This window comes from Bos taurus, chromosome 11 (assembly GCF_002263795.3).
Source record: "Bos taurus isolate L1 Dominette 01449 registration number 42190680 breed Hereford chromosome 11, ARS-UCD2.0, whole genome shotgun sequence".
Taxonomy (NCBI): Eukaryota; Metazoa; Chordata; class Mammalia; order Artiodactyla; family Bovidae; genus Bos; species Bos taurus.
In genome coordinates this window covers 92657862-92676932 of record NC_037338.1, presented here as the reverse complement: position 1 = coordinate 92676932, position 19071 = coordinate 92657862, and the positions used below count along the sequence as shown (strand labels likewise).

The following is a 19071-nucleotide window of genomic DNA, read 5'->3' as shown; positions in this document are numbered from 1 at the left end:
GCCCCATGTGCCCTGGTCCCCTTCACGTAATAATGGTGGAAGCAGGTGGATGTGGTGGACCGAGGAGGGGGATGGTGGAGGCGGCGGAATGCAGCATGGACATGAACCCCTGGCCCCAGGCCGGTGGGAGGGAAAGCAAACACCCTGACTCATGTGCCCTCACCCGAGAGGCTGTGACAGGCTTTCCCAGGGCCAAGAGGACTGCGGGCACCCAAGGCGTGTGGGCAAGTGGCTGCTGTTCTGCGGGGCCTTGTGACAGTATGAGCTTTGGCCTCCAGGAAATGAGGGATCCGGGGAAGTTGCCACATTAACTAGAAGAATTTTGGAGAACGGAAGCACCCCACTGCCCACTAAATGCTAGATGTAATCTAGGGCTGGGGTTTGGAGGTTTTAGGACTGAGACTTTCCTCCTGGAAGAAAGAAAACACCTCCACGGCCATGGGACACCACCGCCCCCTGGCTTTCTGTCCCAGACCCTGGTGGAGAGGAGGGCGCAGAGCCAGGCCATGGGCAGGGGCCATCCCAGAGCTGGCAGCGCCCCCTCCTCGCTATCTCCCTGCCTCTTGGTGCACGAGGTCTCCATGCGTGTCTCGGGCAACCCTGAGCCCCACGTCCTGGATTCTCCTCAAGCCCCAGAAGCTTGGCTGCTCAGTCACCGAGGGAATGTGCCTCCTGAATCTGATTCAACACAGTTCCTGGGCAAGTCTCACATGCAGCCCATAGAGGAAACCTCAGGCTTATGCTAAATCCTCCAAATTCCCGACTGCCATCCTGACGTGGGACCAGGGGTTGGGAGAGGACTGGACATGTGCAGGAATGAGAAGCACCCAGAATTCACAGCTTGAGGGGAGAGAGTGTCCTGCTCGAGGCAGCCCGCCCTGCCCAAGTGGCCAGGGTCTGGTTTTTACCTTTTCCGCTTGGCTGAGTTCCTCCTTACTCCTTAGCCTATCCCTGTGCGGGGGGTCTGGGCCCAGGCCCTCGTCTTCTAACAACTGCGCATTCATGGTCAAGAGCCAGGCAGCCGTGCGGTCCAGGGCATTGGGGCTCACGGGTGAAGGGCCCTGCGATGAAACACAGCTGTGAGGGACTGGGGCGGGAGGGCAGGGGTGGGGAGGGGGTGGTCCCGGGTGCGGCACAGGGATGGATGGGCATCTCTGATGCAACCCCCGGCCCCGGGGAGTTCCGCCTCCTGACGCAGCCTGAGGCTGTCATGAGCTGGGGGCGGAGGGGAGCCTAGCTGAACATGGCTTTTCTGCCACCTGGGGGAGAGCCAGTGGGCTTGGGCTGGCAGGTCGGTGTCTAACCCAAAGAACCCATAACTCTGCGCAGAGCCCTGAAGACCAGCTCAGAGCAGGAGGGGGACCAGGGGCCAGGTGGACTCCTACCCTGGGTTGGGCTTTAACAGGCTTTGGAACTGGAGATGGGCAGACAGATCCCTCCCTCTTTCTCCCTGACTCCAGCTGTCTCTGGGGAAACTGGCAGAGGGACCCCAAGCCACAGTGAAGCTGGTTCACAGGATTTAGGCAGGGGCCACTGTGGGGGTGTCACAGCAAGTAGCTGGTGGGAGGGGGGCCGAGTGTGGCATTCAGCATGGGATGGCAGCTGGGTGGGGGTGGAGATGACGTGGCCGGGAGGAGCAGCACGACATGGGGGGTCAGCCCGCCCCCACCCTGGGGCGGCGGGGTGATGGCCTGCTCTCTGCCCAGCAGCACTGACCTGCTTGTGCACGGCGCGAGGCTTCAGCTCGGGGCTGTCGCCCTTGGAGGATGAGGACTGTTGCCGCAGCCGGGCTCCGGGCCCAGCCCAGTCGGGCGAGGCTGAGGCCAGCGTCCCGCTCGACGGCCGTGGGTACTGCAGGGTGCTCAGCAGGGTGGGTGGCGTCCGGCCGCGGGGCGCAGGGGGCGGCGGCGGGGGTGGCGGCGGCGGCTGGTCGATCCTCCGCTGGGGGCCGGCGCTGTTCTGCCGTGGCACTGTAGGCTGCCCACCCTTCTCGGTCAGCGACACCTGCCGCCGTGCCAGCTCCCCAGGGCGCCGGCCCAGGTCTTCGGGGGCGGCGGCGGCAGTGCTGCTGCTGAAGCTGCCCAGCTTGGTGGCAGCTGCCAGCTCTTCACTGTTGCTGTGGGAGCTCAGGGAGCTGTGGCCCTCAGAGCCCGAGTCGCCGAGGCCGCGGGGAGACAGCGGCAGGCCAGCCGCCATCTGGTACACGGGATTCTGGAAGGACAGCGGTGCCAGGAGCTGGGGCCGGCCTGGCGCGCCCTCCGACGTGCCCGGCGTGGTGGGCGTCTGGCCTGCCCGCCGCACTGTGGCCAGCCCCGCCAGGCTCACGGGGGCCGCCCGGGCCGGCCACCCGGCCACCAGCTGAGTGGCAGGCGCTTGGCCATCGGCGGTGAGGGCGTCGGGGCCTGCTGGGGAGCCCGCCTCCCCATCCAGCACGCGGGCGTCTTGGAGGTCCACCATGGACAGACTCTTGCCGCCGTTGGCCATCTGAAGGTCGGGCTCGTTGGCTTCCGAGTAACTCGAGCTGCGGGCAGGTGAGGGCTGGACCCCGGAGGACCTTGTGACAAAAAACAAGTCCTTGTTTTCGGGGGTTGGAGACGGTAACCGGGTGAAATCTATCAGACTGCAGGGAGACAAGCACACACAGGGAAAGAAGGGGGAAGAGAAGAACTGTGAATGCGGCCCAGGCGGGTCCCGACCAACTGAGAGCCCCGCCAACCTGCTGCCCGTGGCCTGAGCCGGGGAGGGGGAAGGGGGGAGGGGGGAAGGCAGGGGAGGCAGGGAGGGGAGAAGAGAGGAGGGGAGGGGGCTGCAAGAAGGGGAGAGTCCCGGGGCGCAGCTGCGAAACCAAACCACAGCCACCGAGTCTGGCAGAAGCCACCACCAAGGCGTGGGGCGGATGGCTGCTCCTACACGGAACCGCTACACTAGGGGCCCGAGCTCCCAGCACGAGGCCAGGCTGCCTAGCAGCGGCCCCTTCCCTGCTCAGCACGGCATCTTGGGACAGTAGGTTCTGGGGCCTGGGGTGTTCTGGAAAGTCCCCCTGAGCTAAATCCAAACCCACAGTGCAGTGGCTCTCTGCTACCCGAGGGTCCTGCACCAGGAATGATGACTTCAAAGCCACGGGGGGCTCCCTCTGCCTCTTCCCTCCCGTCCCTAGTCAGGCTGCTCACCAAAGTGGGGGGCCTGTGCTGAGAGAAGCCTCCACCTGCAGCCTCCTACTGCCACCCTTTGTCTGACTGGCAGGCGGGGGCTGGGGCTTCCGGCAAAAAAAAAAGGTATCAGAGGAGGATCCTCATGGTGTGACTCAGGCAGGGAGGGCCTGTGCCTGCAGCCGTAGGCCACGTCCCTGACCCTCCACCCCAGGCCCCAGCCTCTCCCTGGCCCCTTCCAGGAAAAGCCTGCTCCTTGGAAGGAGGCACAAAACCAGGGGGGCTTTGGAGGGAAGGATCAGGGGGAGCTGAACAGGCTCTGAGTGGGCGGGAGGCAGCAGGAACCTGGGGCTTCGATGTGGGCTTAGAAAGGAGGTGGCTTAGCCTGGGGTGGAGAGGAAGTCCATCCCAGGGGTGAAGGGACAGGACGGGGCAGGTTGTGGCCACTCGAGGCCACGGCACTTGGGGGCTGAGAAGAAGTGGACGGGGGAAGTAGCTGGAGTCGGGAGAAACCCAGACCAGCCTTGGGCCTGGGTCACCCTTCACACGCCCAGGTCAGCTCTCCCGACCTCTCGACCGAGGCGTGTCCCCACTCGAACTCTTGCTTTGCCTCACTTGGCAGGTTGTAGGGACGGCCCCTCAAGACGTAGAGGGACCCGGGGGGAAGGGGCATCAAGGTCCCTGCATCTCCGGCCTCCTCCTGGGCCTCCAGTCCCTCACACCACATCCCCAGGTCCTTGATCTCAATGCCCTCGCCTGCTAAAAGCCTGCTGCTGCCGTCCCCACCATCTCAGACCCAGACAGCGCCCAGCTCTGCTGCTCCAGCCGCAGCCTCGTGAGCCGGTCCAAGACGGTCCTGCTGGACGAGGGGAGTGTTTGACCCCAAGTACAGGTAGCTTGCTGTAAACGCTAAGGTCCTTGTCCTGACGTCAACACTCGAGAACATTCTGCCTCCCCCTCCACTGTGTATTGACGGGGCACTCATCCCAGCACTGGGCGTGCAGAGCGGGAGCTGGGCCTCAGCATCCCTCGTTTCCCGGGGCTCCCAGCCTCTACGCCTCGTGGAGTCACCTGAACTCCTCCTGAAAACACACCCTGGAGCTCTACTTCCAGAGACTCTGGTTCAGGCCCAGGAAATACGAGCTCATACACACATAAAAAAGTGACTGTGACTAGTGCTGATTGGGACCATTAACTGTTCCTCGACAAAAGATACTGTCTTTCTCCAGGCCTTTGTGCTAGTCCCTCTACCTAAAATGCCTTTTCCAACAATGGAAATGCTACTTTTCCTAAGCTCAAAACTATAGTGCTACCTCCTCCAGGAAGCCTTCCCTGATTTTTCCCAAATAGACTCTTACTCCTTAGGGCCCAAGGAACACCCTGAGTTTCATTCGACTTGTTTCATAAACACCAGTATAGGTTTCCTCCTCCCCAAAGGAGACTGCAGATGGGCTCTGCCCGGTCTGTACCTGCACCCCACCACACCCAGCACACCTGGCGGCTCTTACCCAGACAGGTCGTTCTCGATTACCATCTTCTGCAGCCCAGCCGAGACGCTGCTGCTGCCAGAGCCAGGTGTAGAGGCCAAGTCGTTGGTGCCTGCGAGCTGCCCACTGCCCGGGGTGCTCAGAGCCGTGTGGACGTCCCTCAGGATTCGAGGCAGAGGCCCCAGCTTGGATACGATGCTCTGCAAAGACACGGCAAAGGGGGAAGGTGTGAGCCAGGGGGCACCTGGGGAGGCCAAATGCACTGGAGCCACCGTGTTCAAAATCACTAAGCAGCCAGTCAGAGCTGCAGGCTCGCCCTCCCCTGCAATCAGATTCAGTGGGTCTGGGGAGGGGTAGGGAGCCCAGAAACGACAAATTACATTTTTATCAGCTCCTTGGATATCTCTAGGATGGGGGCAAGGCCCACAGGAAGACACACTAACCTAGTCCAAGCCTTTCACCCTGGTCTGTCCTGTCTCAGGGGCCCACAGAGGATCCTGGAGTTTGCCCCCGTCTCCCCAGTGGAGAGGCTTCTGGGGTGGCCCCCTCCCACGTCATCTACTGCACAGGGCGGGCTGAGGCCCGACCCACTTCAACACCCGAGTGCCCGGGGCGATGGCCCAGGCACAGAGCAGGCACTCCTGCTCACCTGTCAGACAAACAAGTGGCCAGTCAGGCAGAGGGTGGTGCCTGGGCTCGTCTGAAGCCCACTGTCCTGGTTTAGACCAATGGCGGTAAAGCTTCTAGGCCGAGCGGGTTGGGGGTTGGGGGGACTCTGCCTTCATCTGGATTATGTCCCGGCTTCCACCAACGGCTATGTGCAGAAAGCAAGCATGAAAACTCATGTGGTCCACAGAGGGGAGACGTGAGCAGCAAACAGCTCGACTTTAAATCCTGCTGCAACACTGTCAGCTGTGACGGCTGCAAACCACCGTCCATACCTCCCGCCTGGTCATGCACGCATGGGGGATGGTGGCCCCCAGCACAGAGGCTCTGGAAGTGGTGGCAGAGTGACAGGTGTTGGCAGCTGTGGAGGAAGACAGGGCTCTGAGCCTCATTTCCGTTGCTCCCTCCTGGGTCTCTCAGAGCCAAAGGGCAATGGACATAAAGGAGCAAAAATGATTGTAATGGCCATTCATAGTGAAAAGCTGGGACTGATCTGAGTGTCCAGTGAACTGCATGGTGCAGTCACATGATTGGACAGTCTGTGCCATTAGAAAGGTCACAGTGGTGTGTGGCACGTATGGTTGGGGAAAGATGCCCATGAGAGAAGAGTGAGCAATGCATGCAGCAGTGCACGCTACGTTCTCACTTTAACAGAAAAGGGTAAGAACTGCCTGTGTGGGTACCTAACATGTGCACAGAAGTGCCTAGAAGGCCGCACATCAGAGCGCCCTGAGTGCTCACCCCTAAGGATGGGACGGGAGCAGGAGGCCTTCCAGCTCTGGTTCAGCAGCAGCTACTTTTGTAATCAGTCCTGAATATTCATTGGAAGGACTAATGCATATTAAAAGGCAAAGACATTACTTTGCCAACAAAGGTCCATCTAGTCAAAGCTATGGTTTTTCCAGTTGTCATGTATGGGTGTGAGAGTTGGACCATAAAGAAAGCTGAGTGTTGAAGAGTTGATGCTTTTGAACTGTGGTGTTGGAGAAGACTCTTGAGAGTCCCTTGGACTGCAAGGAGATTCAACCAGTCAATCCTAAGGAGATCAGTCCTGAATATTCATTGGGAGGACTGATGCTGAAGCTAAAACTCTAATACTTTGGCCACCTGATGTGAAGAACTGACTCACTGAAAAGACCCTGATGCTGGGAAAGATTGAAGGCAGTAGGAGAAGGGGATGACAGAGGATGAGACGGTTGGATGGCATCACCGACTCAATGGATATGAGTTTGAGCAAGCTCTGGGAGTTGGTGAAAGATAGGGAAGCCTGGCGTGCTGCAGTCCATGGGGTCGCCAAGAGTCAGGCACAACTGATCGACTGAACTGAACTTTTGTAAGATGGGCTCTCAGAGCCCTGGGGAGCAGCAGAGGTTCTGGAAGTGGGTCCTGGCAGGCCTGGCAGTTGCTGCCCAGAACCTGCCCACTGTGCAGGCTGGGCCTGCTGCGGGCAGTGGAACCCAGGCCACAGGCCCTGTAGCAGTGTCAGAGGTGTTGAGGGAATGACTGTTTCAACAGATGGTCAAGGGCACTTCTGGAAAGTTTTGCAACTTGCTGCCTGACACATGGAGGTGCAGCATCTCCAGTCCATCTTTTTTGTATCAGTGGCCTTAAAATCCAGAGCAAGGACATTTTAGGAGACACAGCTAAATCTGATCATACTTCCCACGGGTAGGGAGCACAGCACGCCTTCACCCATGGATGCCATCCACTCAGAGGCACAGCTGAGGCCCCAGTACACCGAGTGGGCTACCCTGGCAGATGTCAGTGCGTGAACGTGGCACTCGCCATCAAGGATAACGGCCGAGATCCCTCCCCAGCACGTGCTGACAGGGCCTGCACTGGATCCCTGGGCTCTGGCGCCCTGGTGGGGCCGCTGATCTCTACTGCACAGGCAAAGCCTCAGGCCTCGTGGTTACTCCGGGAGGAGCAGCCTGCAGCTTCAGTGCCCTAGGGCCCAGCCACTGCCCCATCATGGCCCAAGTGGTCAGGCACCTGCTCCAGCTGGCTGACGGCCTCCCAGAGCAGCGAGTGCAGGCTGGAGAGCTCGCGGCCCAGGTCGATGTAGCCCTCGAAGCCAGCCGTGTTGGAGACGGTCTCGGGATTGGAGATCTCCAGCAGGAAGCGCTGCATGTTGGTCCACTCGTGCTCCAGGAACTGGTTCATGAACGACATGTACTCTTCCTTGCTGCCGAACCTGGAGCCAAGCAGATGGGGTGAGCGCTCTGGGCCCTACCCGGGAGCCCCCCTACTTCTCGGAGACACCCTCGCCCCCTGGGCTCCCATCCCTCCTCTGTGGCCGCCTTCCACACCACTTACTCCCCAGCCAGCCAACCCCCACAGATTCAGGGCGCTCATGGCTAAGTCTGGAGACCCCCTTCTGGACTTTTCCTCCCAGGATCTGGAATGTTCCATGGCCCTCACTCCACATTCATGGCCAGTCTCAATCTCCTTCCTCTTTCCCTCCAAATGTCTGTGACCCTTGATGCACAACTGACTCTCAAGCCACACTTGGCCAGGTCTCTCTGCTAAGCCTTCCGCATGTTCCTCTTCAGGCACCTTCCTTTGTCCTCAGCTTGGCCAAGTCTGGGGTCACCTTCATCACCCCAAACCCACACCCTCCTCTGGGGCTCCCCATCCCAAGGAGACCAATCCAGAAGCCTGGACGTGTTCAACTGCTCCCTCTGCCTCCCCGTCAACCGGCAAGGTCTACTGGCCTCATCTGATGACCCCACAACTTGCAGCCATGGCCTCCTGTATCACCATCACTTCTGGTATCATCCCTGACCCAATCCTTCCACCGCTCTGCCTTTACCAGGACCATAACTCTGCTCTCTTCCTGGTCTCAGGGCTGCCAGTCTTGTTCCCTCCGTTCCTGGCCCCTCTGCTGCTGGGCTGAACTTGGCAGGACTTGGAACAGATGAGGGCCACCTTGCTCAAAGCCCTCTGGCAGCTCCTACTGCCCTGCCTGGCCTCCAAGTCCTTGCTGTCCTCTAGGGTGGTCTCCCACCTCTCTCCACCTAGCACGTGACAATTCAGGAACGGCAGAGAGTCTGGTCCCTCCCTGGCCTGCACCTCTGTGTCTTTTCGTCCTGAACTCAGCTGGGAAGCGCATCTCCTAGGAAGCCTCCCTCTCTCCTCTTCCAACAAGCGGATGGCCCTCCTAGGAGGCCACGCCCCTGTCCATCACCGCTCTCCCTGCTGAAGTGTTGGCTCTGGGAGGGTGGGGACCAGCGGTGATTCATGGCCCAGCCCTGCGAAGGCCCGGAGGGGCTCGACCCACACCTCGTGAGAGCCACTTTCTGAGCCAGCCCATCTGTGTCCACCCACTCGCTCTAAGGTACAGCGAGAACACTGAAGTGCTTCACGAACAGACGTCCTTGGCAGCCTTAGACAAGGACAGTCTGGAGCCACCCGGGTGCCCAACCGCAGCAGACGGGTTCAGGAGACATGGGCCCTTCTCCCTTGAAGGCATATTAGTCACTCATTTCAAAAGGAAGCTCGTGAATGTTAAGTATGTGGAAGAATCCTTATGATAAAACGTTCATTCAAAGAAGCAGAAGGAAAAATAATACCCTGCCTTATCACCCTTGAAAACTAAGGAAACGCACCACAGGAGGGGAGCCTGCGGTGCAGAGGAGAGAGAGACGGAGGGAGGCGGGGCCAAGAAGGCAGGGACGGGCTCCAGCCTGCCGTGGTGGGGTTGGGGGGGACGTGGCACTCACTTGGCAAAGTTGGCCAGGTTCTGGGTGACTTTGGCGATGAGGGTGAGTGTGCGAGCGGTGCGGTCGTCGGGGTACTCCTGAAGCAGGTTGAAGAGCGAGGGGGACATAATGGCTGGGCAGAGGAAGCGCAGGAACAGGGAGGCGCTGATGAGCCGCTCGCTGATGTCCGGCCGGCCGCGGCTGCTGCACTCTTGCCGCCAAGAGGCAAACACCTCCTTGAGCTCCCGGGGGAAGACGCTGTGTGGGGACAGGTCATGGGGGGGGGTCGGGGAATCAGTCGCCAGGCTGGGACCAGAGCAGGGAGCTGGTTCTGGGTCTGATGGAACCGAGTTCTGTCCCGCGCCCACCCTGATGGCTACATGACGGCCCAATGCCCAAGTTCTCTGAGCCCACTTCTCCACCATCCACCATCCGCTGGGCAGGGCCAGGCCACCACAGGGCAGGGATGCCCAGGCCGCGGTTGGTGGGTATCTCAGAGGGCCTGAGTGAGAGATGACATCAGCACTGGGGCCAGGCCCCATGGGGCTTCACCCCTGCCCCACCTGGCAGGCGTGGGGTCTTTTGCAGAGGGAGGGACACGTGGCAGAAACAGAGCACCGCTCCTCGGTTCTTGTCCCCGGCTTTTGAGAGGGACCCCCTCTGCTCCAATAACGTTACAGGATCTGAGGTTCTCAGCAGAGCTGGGTGATCAAGACGAGGGGCGGATCCTAACCACAGGCTAAGAACACAGGTCCTCGCTAACTCAGGTGTGGAGGGAAGCGGAGGCAGCGACCTCCCTAGGCCGACCTGGAGAGGGTGGGCAGGGCTCTCAGCACCTGTCTGGGGGCTGTCCCCGCTGAGCACCTCCACCCTGCCTCAGTGAGGCCCCACCAGGCCAGCCTTTCAGAGGCCTTCCTATCTTTTTCACTCTGGAAGATGGGTGCTCCCTGAACCCAGCCTACCCTTGGCTCTCCCACCAGCTCCAGGGCGCTCTGCCCCAGGGCCTGGCCCTCCCCAGGCTTCCGTTTCCTCACTCCCGCAAGGGGAACAAGGCCATCCCTGCCGAGTTCACACAGCCATCTATCCGAAGGTGGGGACCCCCAAGGTCTTAAGCTGCTTTGATCAGCTTGAAAAGCTTTTGCCCAACAGGCCCAACAGACTCAGGCAGTGAACATGGCTGAACAACAAGGACGTGGCTGGAGAGGAAGTGAGGGCAGGTGACCTTGAGCCCCGGCCCCTGAAGCGCCTGGCCCAGGACTGGGCAGGGGGCAGGCGCTGAGTGATAACATTTATCAGCGGCCTCGTTCAGAACTGAGAGGGGCCTGCACACACGCCAGAAAGAGGAAATGGAAAACCATTGTCCACGGATATGTTTCCCCGTGTCCCACACCCGGCCCGCCCTGGGTGAAAACACAGCCCAAGGGTGGGAAGTGTGTTCCAGACTTCAAACTCTCTGGTTGTCCCTCCTGGCCCGGTGCCAAGGGTCATTTTCAGCTCAGCCCAAAGGGCCAGGGAGGCCCAGTGAGCACCCTGTGTAACCCTGGGGCAGGGGGACCGGGGCCGCCAGCGTCGACCCCGCCGGCTCTGCCCTGACCCAAGGCTGTCGCTCTCCTCGCAGGCCCGCCTCTGCCTGTGCCTGTCCTTCGGGAGCAGCCAGGTCCTTCTGGTGCCCAGCCCTGGGGTGCTCAGGGCACTCTGATGGGAGCAGAGCTGTGAGCCAGGGTGGCTGCGGGGGTGAGCCTACCATCTCTGGTGACATAATAAAGGAGGGCCACAAAGGGGAGCCAGACATAGGCCCTCCAACAGGACAGGAAAGAACACAACCAAAGAGAGAAGCAAGCTACGGCCAGAGGCGGGACGGGGGAACGGGGCTAGGAGAGCCACTCGGGTGGGGAAGGGAACGTAGGTCCTGAGCTGGAGCAGTGACCGAGGAAAAAGCCTGGGCAGCTCCTCCAGTGTGAAAATAAAGCCACTCCTGGGGGCTGGTAGTATGGTCCCCTGGACAGTCACACAGCCGTCTCTGATGAGGCTGTACTAGCTCAGTGACCACCATTCACATGTGCCGGGACGTTCATCTTGCACGGAATGGCCCGGGACTGACTGTGGCCCAGTCCTGTGAGAGCAGCCTGCCCTGCACACTTCCACTCCTCTCTGGGGCCGCCAGGGGCCTGCAGAACTCGGTCCTAGTAAAGGCCAGTCCTCCTCCTCAGTTCTCTATGGTCCCAGCAGGAGGCCCACCCAGTGTCCAGGCCCCACACAGGTGCGTGATGGGGCCACTCCAAGCCTGTGACCTGAGCACCAGCTTCCATGGCCAGGTGAAGCCACCCACCCACCCCAGGGGTGCCTGAGCAGAGCCTTGTGCGTCTGGCTTCTTGTCCAGCCGTAGCACCTACAATGGTGCCAGGCAGTACCCACTGTCCAGCATGTGTAAGGGACTGCTGGGTCTGAATCCTCAACAATGCACATCCTACCTACACATTCTGGAACACTCCAATGTCTGAGCCCAGAAAGGACCAGTCGGACTCAGCGGGGTCAGGAAAAAGGTGCACTCCAACCCCAGGGCACCGACTCTGAAGCTGTGTTACCTGCCCTCTCCCTGTTAAACCTCAGCTCTCTTGTTGGGAATGACAGAGGAGAGCGCCTCACCGAGCTCTCGGGATGGGATGACGCTCACAGGGGCCAGCCCAGCGCCCAGCATGCTCTAGGCACCCAGCCTACACAGAAGGATGGGGGGAGAAGAAGGGATGTGGGATGGGACCCTGGGCAGTAGAGGCCGAGTGGGCGTGGGGGCAGCACTGACCAGTAGGAGTTGATGATTTTGCAGAAGGCCAGCTCGCAGCACATCTTGAGGTTGCCCTGGTGCTCGGGGAGGTCAGCGGCCGAGCACTTGCTTGGGTCCACTTCACAGTTCTCGTCTGACTCGTACAGCGCTTTGATGAACTCCCCTGTGGCCGAGAGGGCAGGAGGGGGCTGTGAGGACCCAGTCAGCATGCCCCACCCTGACCCTCTTGCCCCGAGTCGGCCCACACCCCCTACCTAGTGCGTCCTGCAGGTACTTCTGGCCCACCAGCTTGAGGTACTCCTCGATAGCCTTGGTGGCCAGCGTGTTCTCCCGGAAGATGAGGTGCTCGTTGTCCCCACAGCGGTCCACCTCCGACATCATCAGGTCGGTCAGGAAGTCCTGTGGAGCCAGGTGAGGAGAGCAGACCTGAGCAGGCCTGGCAAGTAAGGCCCCAGGGGTCCAGACCCACGCTCCCTGGCCAGGAGCCCCTGCTCTGGGAGGCTGCTCCATCGCCAAGCTGCTGGGTCTCACCTGTGGGGGCTTCCGGGGCATGAGAGCAGGGCAGCCTGATGAGGGGACGTGGTGACATCTGAGCTGGACCCTGGATCAGCGAGGCAAGAGCCCCCACATCATGGCCAGACCCGTGGGACTCAAATCTCTGCTCAGCCCTGCCCCAGCCTGGCGGGGTGACCGAAAAGAGTACCCCCATCCCAGGGCGGAGGACAAACAGGCTGCCCTGCCTCCTCGTACAAGCAGCTGCGACCGTCCACCCATCACTGTGATGAGGTCTCCTACGCCAGACAGGGGCTCGTTCTGTGCAGCCTCACAGGGAAGAAAGACAAGAGGCAGAGGCGGGCCAGCTGCCCTGAAAGGCAGTGAGCCGGGGCTCAGACGGAGGGAGACGGACCTCGGCTTGGGTGGGAAGGTGGCCTGGCTACAGCACAGCTCCCTGGGCAGACCCAGGAGGGAGCCTGAGCCCACGCCTTCCCTCCTGACTGCGGGGAGGCTTACAGGAACCTGCTGCACCCATCCAGGTGGAAACACCCCCCACCTCAGAGTCTGCGCCTCCTCACGCCCACGGCCAGCCTTGTGACCTGGGGAGGGGAGAGGGCAGGCAGGAGGCAAGAGGAAGGGACCCAGGGCAGTGGGGGCACAGGGCAGGGGCCGGCCAGAGCAGGCCGGGTGGCTGGAGTTGTGCCGGGGCTACTGATGCTCCAGAAATGCCTCACCCAACGCACCCAACTTCAGGGCCCTCTGAAATCACAAGTGGGCCTTGAAATACAGAACTGAACTCTGGGCCCTGGAGACCTGGTTGGCCAACGAAGAAATAGGAGGGCCAGGGTGGGAGAGTGGCAGTTGGTTTCCCCAGAGACCACATAGCCTGAGGACCCTTCCTGACCGCTGGTGACCTCTAGGGCCTCCTTCTCTGAACACGGAACAGTAGACGTCAGTACTGCGTGTGCTGCTCTGCTCATGCCCACGGGCCCTCCTGAGCTCCTGGGGCAGGTGCGAGGCCCAGGCGGGGGTGAGGAGGGGCTCTCCTTAGAGCCAGGACCTGGCTGGGGTGGGGCGGGGGCAGGAAACAGGCACAGAACAGGAAACTGACCTGTCCAAGGCCACACAGCTACCGGGACCAAATCTGGCCTGAGTGTCTTGTTATGAAGGTCCCATTTCTCCTACTGCACTGAGTTGGGGGAGGGGGGCAGTGGGGGGAGATGACAGGGGACGAAGCATGCCCAAGGCCCTCTTCCGGGACTTGGAGCCCTTGGCACGTGCTCCAGAGAGCGGCATCTCACCCCTTAGCTCCCCAGGGGCTCAGAGCTCAGATGCACGTCACCCCAGCAGCCTGAGTCACTCCCCCCACCCAACAGGTCTGCTGAAGAGCTAGAGCCCCGGCTTCCATCTCCTTCCACAACGAGCACCCTGATTTCTCCTGTCTCAGCTATGAGCCTGAGAGCAAAGGTCCCTTCAGATCAGAGTCAGCCTCCCAGGCCGGCCCAGCCCTCATGGGGCCGCTTACTGAAAGGACAGACTAGAGGCAGAAAGGAGGCCGCTGGAGCCTCTGCTGCCTCCCTTGGTCTCCCTCTGGTTTCCCTCCCTCTCCAGGGGAGGAGGCGGTCCAACCACAGAGGAACGGAGTGCCCCACGCCCACGGGGAAGTACCGCTCCTGGTCCCCCACCACGAGCCCAACGGGCAGGGGCTCTGAAGGGCCCAAAGGAGGCCAGGACCTTCTGGATCAGGCAGAGAGAGAGGATAAGAGCACAGATGGACTGCGTACCCTGGCGTCTGCCTGGGGGCTGAGGCCTGAGCCCCAACCTGTGTCTCCCCCGAAGCCCAGGCTGAGGGCTCGGGACCCTGACCAGGGAGGGCAGTCCCTCACCCCCACCACAGGCCGCAAGTCATGCCACGTCTGGAGGGCAGAGGCTCGCCTCCAGGGCAGGCACCAAGGCCTTCTGCAGCGCAGATGGACCCCATGTTCAGCCTTTCTCCACCGCACACCTTTTGAGCAGCTCCCCCAAGGCCCGCCCAGGGCAGGGGGCAGGGTGGAACCATGTTCTGCTGTGACGGGCAGGTAGGCATGCGGAGCCTTCCAGAGGAGCCGACCTGTCTGCAAAGGCCAGTGAGTGGGTGGGGCTGGGCGTGGCCTGGCAGGGCGGCAGGTGGAAGGCAGTGGGGAGGACAGCAGGGGCCCTCCAGCCCTGGAGCAGGGCCTGCTGGAGGGCTCAGGCAAGCTCTGCTCCAGGGGGCTCCAGAGCTGGGGCGGCTGCCCACCAAGCAGACGGCTGCGACGGTGACTGTGTGCCCCGTGTGTGTGCACTGGGAGTGGGGGGAGGCTGGGGCTCAGACAGCGGCTGCACCCTGGCCGTCACCTGCTGCTATGTGTGATAACTCCACACACCAGACGTGCGTGTCTGGGTCGCTGGGACCCTTGTGCCGGCAGAGGTGGGCCTCATGGCCTGCTCCCCTGGAGCCTCAGGGAGGGGCGGGCCTCTGGGACAGTGGGGAGGCCCTAAAGCCACTTCATTGCTGCAAGCCGTGTTGCAGACTGCGGGCTCCACACCTGCCTCTGAGATCAGCTCCAACCACGGAGCAGGTGCACAAAGCCCCCACCCTTCAGGATGCAGCTCCAGATTGAGGGGGCCCACCTAGCTATGACTGGTGCCTCCAGCAGAGCTGAAATCCATGACGTGGATGCGGGGACCGGCAGGTCATCTGGCGCCTGTCCCCCAGCCTCCACGGGGCCCGCGGGAGGCGGCGTCCCGCCCGAGGCCTGTGCACCTACCTTCACCTTGCCCGTGCTCTGCAGGATGTGCACCAAGGCCGACGCCATCTCCTCCTTGGTCTTGGCGCTGAGGATGGGCTCGAGGGCAGCGCAGAGCCCCAGGTAGTGGTTGGTGATGTGCTCGGCAAACTCCTTGTACATCTCCATGGGCAGGATGGTAATGGTCTGGTAGCGCGCCTTGATGCGGATCATGGGCCCGGGGCCCTTGCCGCCCTTGGGGTTGGGAGTCACCACCGGGTACCACTTCTCCACGAACTGCCGGCCGGCCACAGAGGCGGCGGGCAGGCTCACCAGGCCCAGGTAGCTGCTGCGCTCCTTCTTCTTCTTCTTGTCAGTCTCACGATACAGGTGGACGGTGACCATGCGCAGGGGCGGCAGGTTGTGGAACTCGAAGTGCTCGCCCCAGAAGACGTTGTCGGTCTTGAGCTTGCCCGTGGTGCGCGCGTACAACACGTCGTCCAGACACAGCTCGCACAGGTACTTCTTCTTGGCCGGAAGGTCCTTGGCTTCGATCACCCACAGCTTCAGAATGTGCTCCACACGCCGGCTGTTGTCCTACACACGCATGGGCGGGGAGAGGGGCGCAGTTACCAGGAGCCCGGCACCTGGCCCCCTGCCCAGCCTGGAGCCGGGAAGAGCGCTCAGAACTGCTCAGGGCCAGCTCTGGAGTCTGAAGGACATGGGGCCGGATCTCTGCTCTGCCTCGTACACTAGCTCACTGACCTTGGGCAAGCAACCATCTATGATCATCTAAGCCATAAGTCCCTCTGTCATGCAAGTCCACAAGCTGAGAGCAAGTTAAGAGGCCAGCGCGATGCCTGGCACATGGCGGCCACTGACTGGCTCTTGGGAAGCTTGCTGGTCCACAGAGTCACATGGAGACAAGTACTGCTGAGGTCCTTCCTCAGTGATGGCGCGGTGACCAGGACTCAGCTCCAGGCTGAGTCGGCCAAAAGCAGTGATGACAGCTGGGGAGAGGCCTGGCGGCAGTGGGAACACTGGGCAGTGGGTGCCAGCCTGGGCCGGCAGTGCTTGCCTGGACGAGGGGACTGGTGGTTAAGCTAGACATGGAGGGCTAGGCAGGCATTGGCCACGGGGGGAAGGGGGCACAAGAGTTCCAGACAGGACACCGGCATCCAAAAGACCGAGCCTGGGTTCTCTGGCCTGGCCGCCCCAGTGTGCAGCTCAGCCTCTTTCCGAGCCCAGCACTATGGCCCGCTCCGGCCCCGACCACACCCCAGTCCCAGCCCCCTCCAGAGCCCCCGCCCTCTGCTCTCTTGAGTCGGAGCCTGTGCTCTGCTCCAGGTGCAGCCTCTGCCCCGTGCTCTGGGGGCTGGGGACACAGGCCCACCTTGTTGGGATGCACGGCTCGCCGCAGGTTCTCCATCCACTTATCCCGCTCAGCTGCTGACCGGCAGGAGAAGCACTTGCTTCCTGAGGACGTCGTCACCTGCGGGGGTGGCACAGTGTCACGGGGAGGGGGAGGCACGATGGAGGACCTCCGGGGCTGGGGTGGGAGGAGGGACCCCGGCTGCCAGGTCTGACGGCACCGCAGCCTCAGGGAGGAGGCAGGACAAGATGCACGGTGCCCCCTGGATTTTGTTTGCAGGTGGTGCCCAGAGGCCTGTGGTCCCAGAGCAGGATGGTGACAGGACAGCGTCCAGCCCCGTGCCAACTGGAGCCTGAGTCCTGCCTCTGGGCTCTCTGTCTTCAGGAAAGCATCTCTCTGAGTCCACCCTCATTCTCCTGGAGATGGTGGAGACAGAAGGCACAGCTTCTGCATGAATCGGAGGACACTGAGGTCTCCCTCTATCGCTGGCGCCAGAGGCACCCCGGAGACAGCCCCGGGTCGGCCTGAGGGTCGCCTCAGTCCTCAGCTGACACCTGCTGACGATGCTTCTCTTGCTGAATGTGATGGCAGTGGTGGTCACAAAGGGCTAACCTATTTGAGGCCGGACTAGAGAACCGAGAATGGTCTCTCTGGGTGTGCTGGGCCCTGGGGTCTGTCCTGGAACCCTTACCCTCCCTGCCCTGTCTGGCTTGCTCATCCTCCAATCTTCTCTGGGAGAGGAAGTCCAGCCCAAGCTGCTCCTACTCTGTCCCGCTGTCCCCTGCACCTTGCTGAGGGCCCTATCCAGCCATTCATGGGCCATACAAGCCACAGCATCCCCTGCTGTGCACAAGTGGGCAACTAGCATCAGGCTCTCCCCCACCCCAGACAGAGAAGTCAGAGCCCAGGATTCCAGTGTGGCCAGGAGTCCTGAACCAGAAATAGCACCCAAGGGGGCACAGGGCTGGGGCAAGGTGCCAGGTACCACCCCAGTCTCCCCTGGAGCTGGGGGCGCCAGGAGGTTGCCACAGCAGTTCCATGCTCATGCCTCTATCGGAAAGCTCCCCTAATTATGCAAGATCGTCGGGGGTGGGAGGCTTCCCAGAGACAGAGGTGGGAAGAGAAAACGAATAATTAGAGAAGCAATTAGGAACTCCCAGGAACACCTGCGACATTAGTTACCCGGGTCCTGACTTGGCCTCGTGAGCTCTGACATCTCTGGGCCAGATTCCCCGTCTACAGGAGGCACTGGACAGGGATCCCCAGGGAACAGCCTGGCCGGGTGGAGTGGTACCCCCTCTGCCCTCACACCTCGGGTCACAGAAGGCGGGGCAGGAAAGATCCTGGCTCTCACCATGCAGAGGCCAGAGAAGGGGGTGCTCTCTCCACGGCCCCACACCACACTGGAGGGGTTTCACAGAGAGGTGAGCAGGCTTGAGCCATTCCACACATGCCTTGGACGTCCCTTCCACCCGCTCGGGACTCCTGCACATCCCCGCGTGGGGAACAGTGCTGGTCAGTCTCCAAGAAGACCACAGGGCAGGAAGGAAGCCCCCATCTCCCAGCTCCACCTGGTCTCTTGGGAGTCCAAAAGCACTGACGGTTTCTGGCCACTGCCCCCAAAGAGTGGAGGCCACAGGACCCTCCAGGAGGGCAGCTGACGGAGAACTGGCCTCCTGCGGGAGGACACCTGGGCCTGCCCCACCCCGCCGCCCCGGACCCACCTCGAAGCAATAGTCCTGGCCCAGGATGCTGCTGTGCACGGGCTTGATGACCACCTCCTCCTCCATGCTGAGGTCCAGCGCCTCCACCGCGCTGCTGGGGCTGAGCAGGGACTCGTGGGAGCGAGACTCTTTCAGCCTGGGCATCAGATGAGACCTGGGGGCGGGCAGCAGGGCTGTCAGGTCAGCCTGCCCTGTCCCCTCCCTTCCCCTCTTCTCCCAGGAGGCCTGCCCAGAACCCCCTGCAGAGGCCATCACACCTCTCAACGCCCACAGTCCTTTCTGTCTTAAGACAGATTCAGGGGTGTGTGTGTGGGGGGGTGATGGTGGTGCGGCAGTCAGAGACCCGCAGGGAAGAGCAGACCTGACCCAGGCAGTCTTCCAGGGTTGGGTGCCCTCCCCACCCCCCTGGTCCTCTTGCAAGACAGAAGCAATCGCCCTGTCCCAACATTTCTCCAGGCCACCACTGCTTACGGAGCCCTTTCACATACACCAGCACACCCACCCACCGGCCCCAGGTGAGGCAGGTGTGCCGTGGGACTCTGTTCCCTCCTCACACCCGAGGACCATGAGGCTCAAAACGGAAGGGATGGAGCCATCTCTGCAGTGCTGAGAGGCACTCAGTGAGTGTTAAGAGGGAGATAGGGTGCACGCGCTGGGGCTCGGGGCCAGGCCAGGGTCAGGGGGCCCAGCACAGATGGGCCCTGACTGGCTGTGGACCTGGGTCCCTGAGCAAGTCCCTTCCCTGAGCCTCGGCTTCCCCTTTCCACGGAAAGCATCTCAGATGGCACCTGGTGCTTGATGGAAGTCCACCCAGACAGGCAAAGCTCCCTTTCCACAGTCAACAGGACACAGCAGGCAAGACACCGGGGCCCCTCTCCCATAGCGGGGGCACAGGAAAAGCCAGAGCACCAGCCAGGCCTGCTAAGACCACCCCAGGGCAGAGGCCGG

The 19071-nt window shown here is 61.7% G+C and overlaps 1 protein-coding gene across 15 annotated transcripts in view; it reads right to left on the bottom strand.

Annotated features, from left to right (window-relative positions):
* Nucleotides 1–19071, bottom strand: part of DAB2IP (DAB2 interacting protein) — a 213626-nt gene that overhangs the window by 11406 nt on the left and 183149 nt on the right. For 14 of the 15 annotated variants that reach the window (XM_024999092.2, XM_024999088.2, XM_024999083.2 and 11 more), the window contains 10 exons: nt 18124–18277; nt 16421–16519; nt 15070–15624; nt 12040–12184; nt 11804–11948; nt 9025–9261; nt 7295–7496; nt 4658–4836; nt 1717–2620; nt 909–1061 (listed from right to left, as the gene is read on the bottom strand). In XM_024999092.2, coding sequence (XP_024854860.1) covers nt 909–1061; nt 1717–2620; nt 4658–4836; nt 7295–7496; nt 9025–9261; nt 11804–11948; nt 12040–12184; nt 15070–15624; nt 16421–16519; nt 18124–18277 — 2773 coding nt within the window. The remainder of the gene's footprint in view (nt 1–908; nt 1062–1716; nt 2621–4657; nt 4837–7294; nt 7497–9024; nt 9262–11803; nt 11949–12039; nt 12185–15069; nt 15625–16420; nt 16520–18123; nt 18278–19071) is intronic. The other variant, XM_024999084.2, reaches the window with a different exon arrangement.